General features: G+C 29.4%; 2 protein-coding genes across 2 annotated transcripts; one reads left to right on the top strand and one right to left on the bottom strand.

The window, feature by feature from the left end:
• Positions 1–1,216: 1,216 nt before the first annotated feature.
• On the bottom strand, positions 1,217–4,038 carry LOC113375224 (dynein assembly factor with WDR repeat domains 1-like). Its single transcript, XM_026615169.1, has 5 exons — positions 3,983–4,038; positions 3,176–3,335; positions 2,562–2,699; positions 1,525–1,617; positions 1,217–1,321 (listed from the first exon to the last, which is right to left on the bottom strand). The coding sequence occupies exons 1-5, from the start codon at positions 4,036–4,038 to the stop codon at positions 1,217–1,219; spliced, it is 552 nt and encodes a 183-aa protein (XP_026470954.1).
• Positions 4,039–10,266: 6,228 nt separating this feature from the next.
• Positions 10,267–11,919, top strand: LOC113375223 (tigger transposable element-derived protein 1-like). Its single transcript, XM_026615168.1, has one exon. It carries the CDS (start codon positions 10,267–10,269, stop codon positions 11,917–11,919), a length of 1,653 nt encoding a protein of 550 aa, XP_026470953.1.
• Positions 11,920–16,602: the final 4,683 nt, after the last annotated feature.

Raw genomic sequence — 16,602 nt, 5'->3', positions numbered from 1 at the left:
TATTTTTAAGCTCTAAAGACTGAAATGTTAAACAGAATCTAACAATAATTCAACAAAAATTCAACTTACGTTCATTTCTTAATTGAAAATTTCGTCTATTATCCTACTTAATCATTTATAATTTCTAGCAACATACTAATATTTGTTTATTTATGTGAAGACTCTACGACCTTATATAAATTTATATATATTATTTAGAGATGATAAACTTCAATAATCTCTTTGATTTGATTTATCCATTGCATGAGCATACGGAATATTGTTCAGTTTTCTATTATTGTCTTAATTTGACTAATTGTTAATTTGTCTTAAAACCTATAACATAATATAGAGCAATAAACAATAATTTTAATGCATCCTGAAATAAAAAATTATCATGAAATTTCAAAATGCCGAAAATTGAAACATGGTATAAAGTCTAGAAAAAATCAAAGAAAATATTTCTTTTGTGTACGAATTAACGCACGATGGCAATAATTACAATAAAAGCGCATCGTAGACTTCATAAGAAAAGCTACGTTATTATTTACAAGGCATTTGTTGATTATTAATTTTAATAATGCAATATTTCGGAGAATTTAACAAAAATAATATTAATAACTAAACACGTCGAAGCAGAACGTGTTTTTACTTTTCGTAATTCGGAAAGAGCTTTATTTAAAATTAACAAAAATATATCAACAAGCTTTATTTAAAATTAACAAAAATATATCAACAAGTTTATTGATCCACTAGGGTATCATTAACAATTTAATTTTAGTCAACTTAATTTTATACGCAGGCTTTATAATCTCATTCAAAAATAATGCAAAATGATAGATATATAATTAAATGATACAGCTTTTTATACCAATACTATTTAAAGCAAAAATAGTTATAAAATATATATTTGATGAATCTTTCGAGTCCAAACTGGACTTTACAGGTCCTTTGAGCAACACAATCGAAATTCATTTTCATAGTTTTTTGAAAAATACTGATCATTCCATAGCAATTCAAGTAAGTGGAGAGTTACTTCTTCAGTTACTTATAATGAGTAAGTTAAATGTATTATTTTAAAATTAAAACGTATTCGAATAAAAAGTAAGGATTACATGAAAATAAACATTAATAATGCTAAACAAAACATGTACAAAACCAGCTTTATCTTGATCAACAGACGAACAATAAAAGTTATACTTAGATTACCTTATTCATATGTAGAAAACCACTTGTATCAACTCCATAAGTAACAAGTATTATCTTTGGAAGCGGTTATTATGGTGTCACCCATATAGTTGAACGCGCACGAGAAAACTTCATCCATGTGTCCTCTTAGTACCTGAATTATAAAAAGATAATAAATATAGAGCAAAAATTACATGTAATTCTTTAAAAAATGATATACTCAGGCATAATACAAAAGTATAAAAACAGTCTAATTGATTATTTATAAATGATTTACTCTTCAACACATCAGCTGAATTTTAATCAATATCTGATACTGTAATGATGATAAAATATTTGATTTTAGCTAACCAATACCTGAATGCACTCTCCTGTTTCACTATCCCATAGTCTGGCAGTATTATCTTTTGATCCAGTGAGCAAAACTCCACCTGGAGGGCTAAAGCAGACCTGCAAAATAACAAATTCGTTATGAAATAATTATAAGATATATACTATAATTATACTAAAATAATTAATCTAATATGATACTTTTGGTTTTTAGAACTTCTAATTTTGACTGAAAATCGAGAAGATTTAGCTCCAAAATAGATATAAACATGTAACTATTTTGGAACTATGTCTTATATTTTATAGAAGATATACGTAAGATATAAAAATATCATATTATATATCAAGCCCCGATTTGAAAAATAATATTCGAAAATGTAGTTATAGGTCAGCCGTGGCGTAACTGGTAAGGACGCGAGCTAATACAAACTAGTCCCGGGTTTATATAATATAATATAATTTCAAGTAAAAATCTCGCAGACATCCCTGATCACATACCAATCAACACTATTAGATACACATATCTAATAAGCCAACAACAGGGTTGCCTCTCGAAGAAACAGATTAGGAATCAGATCGAAGAATCACGTAGTAGAAGCAGTAATGTAATTATATATTTATATAACTAGGATGGTCCTTAATATGGACATTTTCGAATTTCATTCCTCCCAAGGACTTAAATGGTTCCAAATTGATAAAAAACAATTCTCTGAAAGTTTTAGCTCTTAATATTAACTTTTAGATAGTGCGCAATTCAATCAAACTTTGTATGGAAATAGCATGAAAAAAATTTTTTTAGGTATAATTTAGCGACAAATGAATTAAAAGTGAAAATTCGTATAACTTTTTATTGAAAATTCGACGCTCTGCAAAATTTTGCGCTCTATCTAAAAGACAATATTAAGAGCTAAAACTTTCAGAGAATTGTTTTTTATCAATTTGGAACCATTTGACCCCTAGCGAGCAAAGAAATTTGAATGTCCATATTAAGGACCACGCTAATATATATATATATATATATATATATATATAAAGAATAATCATATAATTAATATTATTATAACCGTGTTCACTTCATCCGTATGACCAGTCATTGCCGCTAGTAAACTAAAATCTCCATGGACATCCCAAACTCTCGAAGTGCAGTCACTACTTGCAGTTGCTAAGCGTCTTCCTCTGCCATCGAAGGCTATATTGAGCACCTGAATTCAAAAAACACAAAAATATAATATATTTCAAAAATCGGCATGGTTTCCAAATGAAATTTGTTAATATTGTTATATTGTAATTCTTTATTTCTTTATTTCTCTATTTTTTCATTTTTGCATTTTTATTGCTAAAAACTTTACTAATTCAAAATGCCACAATTTGTTGTAAGTACGTGTTATTTAAAAAAAATCAAAATAACAATTTGTTAAATTCAAGAAAAGAAAATTATTTATTTTGAGAACAATTTTAAGACGTTTATGAAAATATTACACTTCGAAGATATTACATGTAAAATATATACATGCAAAAAAATTATGGTGGCTACAAAGAAAATATGATTGCAATTGAGAAACATAAAAAGCGCAATCGCAAATCAAATAGGTTTCAAAGGATTAACAAAAGAGCAAATAAAAGTGATTAACTGCAAGCTGCAAAATATAATAAAAATGTAGGTCCGATGCAGCACCACCTCGTGCTGATGTCCAGAAATCGTTGCCAAACAATTCATGGTACGCGTCTCCCAAATGCGAGCAGATTTATCCATTGATGAACTAGCAATCAGCGTACCATCGTAGTTATATAGGCAATTGCTTATTTCTGCCTCGTGGCCCAGCAACACTCCGCAACGGCTACAATAGAGAAAAAAATCGAATTAAAACTAGTATTTTTAATTTAGGCGGAGATATCGATAATATTATCTCACTCGTTCTTAATCTCTTAAATCGGCGCTTAAGATTTGTAACTTCCAATTTGAAATACATTTTCAAAAAAATATTACGATCTATTGTTGCTAGATAATAAATAATAATAAAAAAATCATCTTAAGCATTTTTATCTACTAACAGCAAGTCCTTACGTTAATAAGAACATAATTATCAACAGAATTTAGGGAAAGTTGATGAGCAAAATTATTGTACAATGTTCAATCTATTGGCTTCAAGACCACTTAAAGAATACTGCAAGTGATTGCGGGGTTGTAATGCTATGATTTGAATCTCAAAATAGTCATTTTTAGTTTTTACCTGGCTACTAATTTTTTTTTAATACGATGTTTTGAATGCTTTAATATAACAATGTAAAAAGCTAAGATAAAATACTTACTTACAACATTTAAATACGATTTTGACACTTTGGCATTTCGAGTTGTTGATGACTTTTTCGCTTAATAATTACATTGAACACTGGCATTATTGCTTTCGAAGGTCTACATATATGGTGCGATATATATATATATATATATATATATATATATGCAATAATTAATTCAAATTATTACTCTTTGACACGAGGATCCCATAAGCTCACAGTTCCATCAAAAGATCCAGTTATCATCCGTTCTCCGTCCTTGCTAAATTTCAGAGCTATTATTTCAGCACTGTGACCACAAAATGTGCGTATTTCTTGACCTAAATTTATAAATACAATGATCATCACGAGGTATTATAATTAGTTTTAGACCATACAAAATTTAAAAAATAAAAAATTATGCTTAAATTCTTCGAATGTATAATATGTTTCGGTTTAAAATTTCCTTCCATTGAAGATTTCAATTTGAGTTTTTTTGATTAATCTTATTTCAGAACTGAAAATCAAATTACGAAACAAATTTTTGATTTTTATCCAGTATTCGCAAAAGTTGAGTAGTTGAGAAAGTCGTTGAAAACGATAAAACTATTAGAAGAGAAAAGCATTAAATTTGAGACTACTGTTTCATTTTATGAGTAAATATTTTTGAAATTGTTAAAACACAAAACTCATACATATTTAAAAAGTGTAAATATTGATATTGATAAGGGATCGTTCAAGTATTACGTAAGATTTATTACAATTTATTACAATTATTTACCCCCCACCCCCTTTGTCAGCAAAAGTAAGCAAAGCTCTTACCCTCTACCCCCATGCTTACGTAAACATTTTGCAATTAATGTATTGTTTTTTTTAATATTGTAATTAGGTTATAATTATAACTTTAAAAATAAGAAAATAGGTTTAGGATGTAGAGATTTTACTGATATCGTATTGAACATAGAGTAACAAAATTATTATAATCTTACGAACATAATAAACTTATTTTAAATTTTTGATACTGGCAAAGACAAAGTAAGGTTGCCATTCGGTAAAAAAAAATAAAAATACTACCTATGACCTAATCATCATCCAGACTCCCCTGCCCCCCATGTCAACTCAAAATAAGCAAATCCATAACCCCCCAACCCCCTATAGTGCTTACGTAATACTTGAACGGCCCCTAATTTGATGGCTCAACATATTTGAATGAATTCCGAAACTGTTTGAAATAGATCAGCATTTAAAAATTGGATATATAGATATTTCGGATAAAAAAATTATATAGTGTAGGTATGTACATCGTACTGATTAGCTTGTTCAAACGAGATCGATTCCTTTTTTAAACAAAATTTTTCTTAAATTCAAATGATTAAAAATAAAAGAATATCTATGATAGTAATGATTACATTCAATTACCATAATCAAACTCGTACTCTTTGGAAATATAATGAAATTTGGTTACAATACCTGTGGCCAAATGATACAGCCGTGCCGTGCCATCTAAAGAAGCCGTAGCAGCCACACCTGAGTCTCGTTGGGGACTGAACTCCGAGCATACAACTTCAGCGCTGTGTCCCCAAAATATAGCGTCGCATGCGCCTGTACGCAGGTTCCAAAGACGTGCTGTCTTGTCAAAGGACCCCGTCAATGCTCTATTACTGCAAATAACGTACTAGCTGTAAGTGGAATTATGTCTTAAGGCAATTAAGGCATCGTGCCTTAAGGCAAATTGCTGGAACTTCCCGTACCAAAAATTATTATTTTTTTAAAAGCGATTAACATTTTTGAAAAAATGTTACTTCGAATAAATTAGATTTTTTAAAAACAAAAAAAAAAATGTTTGAAAAAAAAAGTTTTCTTTATTTTGACATAGTTTGGAAATTCTGAACTTTTTTTCAAAGCAATCGTACTACTTTAACTACATAGAGACGATATGTCAAAGCGCGTAAGCGCCGCGTCGCCGTCTAACGGATAAACATTGGTACGAAACCCATAGGAATGTAAACAAAATTCATACTTAATGTAAAAATCTCTATAAAATATCTGATAATTTGATGTGCATATGTCTAATGATCATTTTTGACCGCCAAATGGCTTTTTGTTTTACTTTTTTCATTAGATCTCCAAAACCGCTAGATCTGCCTTCATGAAAATTTGATAAATTCTTCATCTTGTCAATACAAGTAAAATGTTTTTAAAATCGGACGCTCCGTTCTCTTAAAAACCGTGTTAACGTTTTTGGCACTTTTTTCCCCGTATCTTCGGAACGGCTAAAGCTGCCTCCACCAAAAACTAATCAGCACGTCTCCTTATCAGTACAAATCGAATGTTTTTTAAATTATTGAAATCGGTTGATTGGTGTTCTAGAAATCGTCGACGAAAATTTGTATCCGAACACACACACACGCACACACACACACATACACCCATTTTTTCTAAGGTATGCCAAAATGTTCAGAAACCTCTGAAACGTAAAGATATATAAAAATTTTCATTTTCGATTTTTTTGCGATTACTATAACTTAACCTACGGGAAGTTAAAAAATAAAATATGTAGATGTATTGTAGAAGATGTTTTTAATATTTTAATAAATATTTACCAATCTGGGTATTGAAATGCTACGGAGAAAACAACATTCTTATGACCTTCGAGTGAAATTATTTCTTCTCCAGTTTCTACATCCCATACCTTGCATGTTCTGTCGTAACTCCCTGACAAGCATCTGCAAATAAAAATGTCAACATTACAAGGTTTATGTTTCATAAATGGCTCATTGCTTATGCACATTTTTATGCATTCCGTTTAATTTATAAATCATTTTGACATAACAAAAATTCTGAAAGTAAAAGAATCAATGACAAGAAGTATAGAGTATCTTATAAATAAACAAATGTATAACTATATAAAGAGTAGGGCGGGGCACAAAGGTCCAATTTGACTATGAGAAATTATATTGTGATGACGAAATAACTAACTATCTTACTAGTGTAGTAAAACATAAAAAGTAAAACTTCCAGCTAATTCATCATTGTAGAAATAGTTTTTTAAAGAATTCTTGTCTGGTCCTTCTTACCCTATAGGCGGGGTAATATAGAACAGCCAATGGGCAGATAGGTTCAATGCCTCATTTTTTATTAAAGGGATTTTACATTATTCATCCAATGCAAAATATAAAATTTATTGATACATTTTTTACAGAGATAACACTGCATATAACCATTATTTGGTATTTCGCCACCAAAGTTGGTTTTCTTAACTTGATTTACTTTTTTTATTGTTTACACCTTTCTGAGGGTAAAAGCTTAGATGGTCCTTTTTACCGGTAAATTTTTATAAAGGTTAAAAAAAAATGTTGAATCTAACTTAAAAATAACAAAAACAGCTCAATCACCTCGATTTTCGACATCGCTATTGGTAGATAAACGATGTTTGAAAATAGATAACAAAAGTATATTTTTTTGTTGTTAGTTTTTTTGGTTAGGAGCACTGTTATTTAGTTTATGAGAGCTTAGCATAATATACATTATACTTGAATTATTTAAGTATCCGTGTTTAAATGTTTTATAAGTTATAAAACGATGTATGGCATCGTGCCTTAGGGCAAAATTCTGAAACTTCCTGTATCAAATATTAATTTATTTTAAAAACGATTAAATTTTTTTTTAAACTTTGAAAAAATTAGGTTTTTGAAAAATTTTAAATTATTGAAGAGTTTTGAGTTTTTTTGAAACAAAATGTTTTTTATTTTGAAATATTTTAGATATTTTGAACTTTTTTCAAAGCAATCGCGCTGCTTTAGCTGCATAGAGACGAAATATCGCCCGATGTCCCGTAAACTATAAAAATGTAAACAACATTTATACGTATTATTTAAATCTTAATAAAATATCTGAAATTTTGATGTGCATATGTCTAATGATCATTTTTGACCGCCAAATGGCATTTTTTGTACTTTTTTTACCAGATCTCCGAAACCGCTGGACATGCATTTCCAAAAATTTAACCAGTTTTTCATCATCTTTTCAGTTGTGTTTTTTCATCAACAAAAGTAAAATGTTTTTTCAATTATTAAAATCGGACGCTCCGTTCTCTTAAAAACTGAGTTACCATTCTTGGCACTTTTTGCCCCGTACTTTCGAAGCGGCTGAATCCGCCTTTGCCAAAAACTAATCGTCTCCTTATCAATAGGAATCGAATGTTTTTGAATAATTGAAATCGTTTGAACCGTGCTCCTGAAATTGTCGACACAAATTTGTATTCGCACTTACATTCATAATTTTTTTCTAAGATATGCCTAAATGTTCAGAAACCTTTGAAACGTAAGATATATATAAATTTTCATTTTCGATTTTTTTGCGATTACTATAATTTACCCTACGGGAAGTTAATTATGAGTAACAAACTTTGGATGTTTTGCGTCCAATGTGACAAATGACAATTTAAAAAAGTTTATCAAAATAATTATGTATGAATTCAAGAAAAAAGATTAATCGAATACTCAAGAAAATTGACAAATTGAAAATGATTTAGTAGCTAGTGATATTATCTAACATTTCGCTGGTTTTCATTTTTGTGGATACACTGTTATAAATAATCTTACTCAAAAGCAGCTGTTCACACATGCTTATTTATCTATGTTCACATTTTCAAGTGTTGCGCAATAATGTTCAATACATTATTATAATTTTACTTATTTAATTTCATTACAACTTTGATAACCATATAATTTTTCTTGTTTTTAATTTCTTCATTAAAATCTATTCAAATTATAGAAAAAAAACTAAACAAAGTTTTTCAATTTAATATTGACAGTTTTTTTGACAACTCTACACGTTGGTTACTCTGTTTGTGACAGACAAACTGATACCATCTTAGCCAATGTTAACCCTCTTGTCAATTCAAATGATAAACTTTCAAACACATGAATTTATGCTTCTAGTGTTCTAATTCATAGTTTGTTTACATTTAAAGTTTATATGATTTTTTATAGCCCAAATTTTACTATTTATTTCAAATAATAATATTAATAAATTAGTTAGTTATATTTAGTATCTATCGAGTTGCAGAATAAATTTTAAAATTACCATGCATTGTTTTTATCATGAGAATTACAAGTAGGTAAATTTAAAACATCAATAATCTTAGTAATAAAAAATGATGCACATACGTGATTTCAATCCGTAATTGTGAAAACTAGATGATTTTAATCAATAGACTATAATTAGAGTCAAAAATTTTACGGAATGATCAAATGTTATAAACAGTTCATATAAATCTATTTCAATCCATACATAGCTGGCATGATTTCCATCATAATGCTATTCAAACATAGACATTTTTAGATAATGCTAGACATATTTTTAAATGAATTATTATTCATTTTGATTATTTTACATAAGCAGGAAAAGGATGACCATACAGAGGAAATAAACTTATATTTGATTGCTGGAATTATAGAAAAAATGTGACTATTTAAAATAAATAGATTGCAGAAGCCTGCACAATATCTTACACCAGAAGACTACTACGAAGGTGAATTATACAACTGCTCAATTTAACATGTCCTAACTGCATTTGCAATACAGATCCTTAACACACATATCTACTATTCTTATTAAAAAAGAATCAAAAAGGTTACAATCATACAGAAAAAAAAATACTTAAAATTCCTTTATCCATAAAATAACCAAAAGAATTAAGAATGCCATTTGAAAGTGGAATTGATGAATATTTGGTTACAATACTGTAGAAAAATAATAATATAGAGCAGCAAACAAAATTTGTTTAATAAGATATCTATCTACATTATGAGATCTTGAATACAATTACAAAAGTGATGGAATAATTGAACTTAAACTCTATTGTGAAAAAAGCTTTTCATGGGCGATAATGTGATGTTTATCATACGAGGAATATAATTAAAGTAGAAACATACTATTTATTTTAAATTATGAGAAGAAGAATTATTCAGAGTTTAAAAAGTATTAGATTGATTATTGTTGTATATGTCTCTGATGAAAATACCACTAATATCTAAAGTCTGCAAAATACTTAAAAAGAGATAATAATTATTTATCATGTCATAGATTGAATACATACATACATGCATTTTTGATAGGTAATTGGGAAGTTAAAGGAAATCCTTTTTGTTGATGTGTTACATTATTTAAGATACATAAGAAACAATTTTTTAGGAGTGGATGACATTAAAATAAAAGAGTAAAAAAAATAATGCATTTTAGGTGGTCACATATGATATTTATAATGTTGGTGAAGTAATTTTATGGAAGCTAAAACACGGGTGTAAGACAAATGTCTTGCAAAGAAAATAAAAGAAAAAGTGCTGCATTTTTTAATCAATTAATAAAGTATATCTTTGACTATTGCTGTTCTGTTTTTTTATAAAGTCCGTTTTAGTTGTTTTTTGTTGTGCATTTCACATTAGTTTTAAAAATTGTGGTTATATATCTCTACACTTTTTTTAATGTACAATGTCATCAAAAATAAAACTGAAACGAGTTGCATTACGAAAAAAATCTGTGTTGCCGCTTAGAGTGAAAATAGAAATACTTGATCGTTTACGCCAAGGAGAATCATTTGCATCCATATCACGCTCATTCAAAATCAACGAATCAACTGTACGATCAATAAAAAAATCAGAAAGTAAAATAAGGTCTTCTATTGCTTCAACTTCACTGTCATCAAAAATTGTTCGTGATCCAGCAATAGAAAAAATGGAAGTAGCGTTGTCATTATGGATTCAAGAGTGCAACCAAAAAATGGTGCCTCTAAATGGGCCAATGGTCCGGGAAAAGGCAAAGTATCTCTACACTAATTTTAAAGAACCTGATGGTAGTGGTGAATATACAGATGGAGGATTTCAAGCTTCGGAAGGTTGGTTCAATAAATTTAAGGCGAGACAATCATTGCATAACGTTAAACTTGTTGAAGAAGCTGCATTTGCAGATCGTCCTTCACCAGAACAATATTCTGAACAATTTGCAAACCTAGTAGCTGAAGGAGGATACAAACCTGAACAAGTATTCAATATACATACAATTGAACTGTTCTGGAAGAGAATGCCAAAGAAAACATTTATTTATAAAAGCGAAAAATCTGCTTGTGGATTTAAGGCAGCAAAGGATAGAGTTACACTGTTGCTATGCTCTAATGCATCTGGAGATTGTGTCATCAAGCCACTGATGCTTTATAGCTTACTTAATCCTCAGGCTTTAATAAATCAAAACAAGAATAACTTGCCAGTGTTTTGGCGTGCTAATAAGAAAGGGTGTATTACAAGTGCTATTTTTTGTGATTGGTTCCGTACTTGTTTTGTTTCTGAAGTTAAAACTTATTTAAAAAAACAGAATTTATATTTTAAAGCACTTCTTGTTTTGGAGGATGAACCAGCTCATTCTCGCAAACTTGAAATAATGCATCCAAGTATTAAAGTCACATTTTTACCGCCCAGCATAACGGCTGTGCTTGAACCTATGAACCAAGGGATAATCCAAGTATTTAAACTCTATTATATGAGACGAACTTTCAAAATTCTTTTGAATAATATGGAATATAATCCTGATCTGGATCTTATGGAAAGCTGGAGGAAATTTGACATAGCAAAATGCATTGTTAACATAAAAGAATCATTGGATGAACTGGACCCACATACATTGAAGTCATGCTGGAATAAACTGTGGCCTGTTGTGACAACAGAAAATGATGAACCTGTGCAAGTTCAAAATTTGATGGCCAATATAGTTGAAATAGCAAATGAAATAGGACGAGATGGGTTCGAACTGATAGAATTAAGTGATATTCAGGAATTACTTGAAACACAAGATGAAGCTTTGACCGAAACTGACTTGGAGAAAATGTTAAATGTACAGCTCATTGAAGAAGAGACTCCAACAGGTACTGATATAGCAACATTTAATTTGAAAAATCTTAGTAAAGGTTTAAGAATGGCAAATGAGCTTTGTGAGTTCTTTGTGAACATTGATCCATCTATGGAACGGAGTCTCATTTTTAAGAAGCAAATTGCTAATGCAACTGCTTTGTATCATTCTGAATTGAAAGTACTTTTACAAACTGTCAAGCAAGATAAAATTACGAAGTTCTTTAAACCATTGCCTAAGCCCTAAAATAATTAATTACAATGTTTAAAAACTTCAATGAATTTGATTGGTTTTGTTAGAGATTTTTATTGAGTCACCTAGAAACTTATACCATACAATTTTATATAAATACCATTCTATAACATACCGCTCGCGAAAATGTATAAATGTATAGTATGCAACATCACTTTTGATCGTTATTTTATATATAATAAAAGAATTTTATTAAGATTAATGTTTTTCTTTTAAACATTATGATATATTATTTTCTTACCCGCAGGTATGTAAGTTGTATATACATATATGTAAATAGCGCATTTCAAATCGGCAGAAAAAAACATTAGACTCAACCACACTTCTTTAGGGCGCAGAGTTTGTAAGCATAATTACATATACTGAAACCTGTTCTTGTTACCACAACCAACTTAAGTAATTGTCATTGCTATAAAACTAAACATTTGGATGGTTTTTTTTTGCCATTGGTATAGAAACAATTCATTATTATCCTTATTATTGAAGTACTTTATAATTCTCACACACATTCTAATCTGTCCCGGATTTTATGCAAAAAATATGGTCACCTCTGTATGCAAGTTATTTGTTCACTGTTGTGATTAACGCGATATTTTATAATAATTTGTGTATTTGTTATTATTCGTGATATATAAGCCAAATAAGGATTCGAAACGGATGTAAAATGTATTAGCTATTTTTTGGAAACCTTGGTTTTTTGCTATTTTTTTAAATCTGTAACCTGGTTCTTTTTACCCCATAGGTGGGTCAAACGTCTTATTTTAATTTTGAAGAATTTTCACAAAATATTACCTACTAGCTATTCAACCAATGCAAAAAATTAATTTTATGGGTGCATTTTTTACAGATATCACACTATAAAATCTGTTATAGGTCTGCTGTTAATATTTATCAGCAGAGTTGAAGTAACTATTTATTTACATTATCTCTTGTATAATTTCGTTTTTTAACTTTTTTTATTTGCATTTTTTTATTTTTGCATCTTCGCTAGGAAAAATAGTTGGTCCTTTTTACTTTATAGAGGTTATATAAAAAAACTGTTGAATCTTAATTAAAATTAACAACACATCTTGTATAACAATTAAGTAACCTATACTTAAAAAATATATTAAGGTCTCGTAAACTAAGCAACAGTGCTCACAACCAAAACAAATAAAAACGAAAGAAAATACTTTTGTTGTGGATTTTCAAACATTGTCGTTTTTGTTCCGATAGCAACGTCGTAAGAATCAAGGTAATGGCTTGTTGTACATCTTTTATCCTCTACTTTCAAATATTGTTGTTGAGAAATTCGTAACTTTACTGGTTTTTAAAATATCGGTGGTGATATTAATATTTCATTTTTTTTAATATAATTATATTAGGATATTTCAAACTTTTCAAATTTTGTTGTAATTATTCCAAATTTTTGTTCTTGGGCCTTGTAACCCAAGATTTAAGGAGTATGCCCCTGGATCGTCGGGTATATTGGGGAAATATTAACAATTAAAATGACATATGGGCACTTAAATAAAAAGAGCCTTACCTTTCTCCGGACTTATCAAATGCAACATTTGTGATTGGCAATGCATGAGATCGTAATGATTTGTATTTATAATATTTGTGATCAACGCTTTCCAAACAGCGATCTTTCAGCCTTTGTAGTATTTCTTCCAGTTCCGATTGGACGTCACCATATAGCAGCTTATGTTCCTTATTTATACGATACGCCAATAGTTTAATGTCGGTACTGTAATACTGCATATTATAGAATTAACGTTGAAATTGAAATATAATCGTTCATTTAATTCATTATAATACTTGCTTATGTGTCAAATCCAGAAGATCGATCATTTTAATGTGAGTCTCGCCCGTTTTCTTGTATTCAAATCCAAGTCCTACGTAAGATTAGATTAATTTAATTAATATCATTATAAAATTACTGTAGTAATATATAATCAAATTAGCAAACCTGGTGGAAAATATCTCAGAAGAAATCTCAAAAGGCGCATTTCAGAACTGTCAATACCCATTTTGTTTTCACGGACATCGTAATTGATCTAATAAAATTTAGTTGCGTAGTAACTATTGATGCGCTTATATATTCTATTATATATATTCTTATAGTTAAAATACTTTCATATGCTAAATTCTTATTATCATTTATTTGGTAATTCTTACAAAACAAGATTGAAAGAAGTGTTGAAGTTGAAAGGAATGGTAAATTTTGGTTTTACTACAGTAAACCTAAATTATTAAAAGTGCGTTACAAGTTAAAACCAAATTAAATGGCACTCATTTTTTGTAACGATAATTTTAACTTTTTTTTGAAGTTTTTCATTCTATACACAAGTTTGAAATACTTGCATGTTACATATTTTAGGGCATTTTTTATGAACTGCTGTTTCGATCTCATTTCGCATTATCATAAAATATTTGCTAAACAAATATAACCTTAAAATATTTACTATTTTTATCTAAGAATTTTTCGAAATTATTTAATTAAGTCAATTGGTAGAAATATTTGATTTAATAAAAATAAAGAATACTTAAAAATTCAAATATTTTTGAACAAAGTCTTTTGGTTTTTTTGCGAGGGGTAGGTCCTGTCGTTCCGGAAATACGAAAGAAAAATATAAAGAATGGTAATTTCGTTTTAATTTCGACTTTAATGATTAATTACTTTTTGCGTATTGGGTCCAAGTACATTAAGTAGTAATTGGTCAAGGCAGGTACAGCATGGTAAAAAAGTAAAACCATTTGATGATCAAATTAGCCGTATAAGGTATCGTGCATTTAAGAAAAAAAAAATTGATCGAGGAAAAGAACAGTTTCATAAAATATATAGAGTGAATTAATATCACAAATAGAAATATAAAACGCTGAATTTTTGAAGGTAATTAAATATATTTTGATACTTGAAACATTTCAGAAAAAAATCAAATTTGGAACGAGTTTTTTCTGCAGACGTATGCAAGATTGCTTTTTATTTTTATACCTAGCAAAAAAGCAGAGTTAAACAGTGCTGCTACCGTTAATTTTCTAGATTGTTCGACAACTTTCTAAATTCATTCTAGAAAATGTTTACTTATTTATCATATGCTATTGGCAAACTTCGTTATAAATATGCATTTGATTCTAAACATTTTACGGTTGATATTCAACCTTCATTGCACTTAATAAAAGATCAAAATATTATTACTTATATTTTTACAATATCGTCCGTACAGTAGTATAATCTATTAAATCGAGCAGCCATTGTCATTTTTAGCAAAATTCAAATAGTTAACATTTATGAAAAGATACAAGTTCATTATGTAATGACGAAAATTATTGAACAATAAAAATTAATTACATCAAGGATTATTCCAAATTTTATACAGTAGAGCTGCTTTCTAAATCTCAATGTTTCTAGGATTTTTTTTAAATTTTAAATTATATTATGCAATATAAACTATGTAGACACATTAACTGGTGTAAATATTATGAATTGATTTTTAGTGGAACTGGTAGATTTCTGAATTGCGATGGAGGTTTTTTTTTTTTGATTTATATCATTCCATCTTGATTTCCCTGATTCATATGCGTGATGTTAAGAGATTCGCTCATTTGTGGCTGATTATACCACATCTGTCCAGCATCATATTGTCCATTTGTATCCATCACGCATATCTTTGCTTCATTTGAAAAATCAGGCGCTGTACCATTTGAATTGGATTCTGCATTTGGCAATGCTAAATAAACACAATAATTGGCATAATTTTGATTGCATTAAAATCTATTTTTAGTTTATGCTAGTGTTTGTATGAATGTACGAGTAAATGAATTTTTATTGATGAGATGAAATATATTATTAAGTCCTTATAGTAGAAATGATTGAAATAGATAAAAATTGATATTAATATTTTGGAATTAACATTTAGACATGATATATAACAATTACCAAAGATTCTACATTTTTTAAAAAAAGATCTATGAAAACGTTTTTGAATTATAAAGACCGGCAAATTGCGCGAATATCCTGATATCCAAAAATAAACTAATAAATAAAATGTTCAAAGAATTTATCAGAAAAAGTTGTCAACTAAATTGTTGCTTAACGAGTTCGATTCTGGGCCGATCTCTACTCATCAAGCGAGTTTGCATTGAAATGCATCAACAATATTACATTAAGCAAAAAATAATGTCACATCACGTATATGCAAGAAAGATAGCACTACAAAAGCATAGAGCTTGCAAAAATGTTATTGTACTGACCATAAGCAGTGGCTGTTGATGGCGTATCGCAGTAAATCGACGGAGTACTGGTATTCCTGGTTGAATCAATTGATTCGCATAGAATTGCGACAAGCGGTATCGCTACGTCCAGCTTGCTGCTGTTCGGTATACTGGTGTTGCGGAGAAACGTAGAGCGTGCCGTGGGCAGCGGATCCGGCTGCTGAGCTGGAGCGTTGAGGCTGCTTGACATTCGAGTAGGCCGTTCGACGAGGAATATTCAGCGACAGGTACTCATCTTGCAAACCATTTCGGCTTTCGGGACGCGTATACCGCCTTCCGGTCTGAAAGCAATTAATAATATAAACGTAGTAATTGCTGCATCACAATGACTCAACAGATTTATACATAAATTAGTGGTGCAAGGCATCGTACCTTAACAAAAATTGCAGGAACTTCCCGTACCCAAAAAATAAATTAATA

This window comes from Ctenocephalides felis, unplaced genomic scaffold (assembly GCF_003426905.1).
Source record: "Ctenocephalides felis isolate EL2017-DRISC unplaced genomic scaffold, ASM342690v1 CF-g0.4_SCAFFOLD_01886, whole genome shotgun sequence".
Lineage (NCBI taxonomy): Eukaryota > Metazoa > Arthropoda > Insecta > Siphonaptera > Pulicidae > Ctenocephalides > Ctenocephalides felis.
The sequence above is the reverse complement of the archived record's forward strand: the minus strand, read 5'-3'. Positions and strand labels throughout refer to the sequence as shown.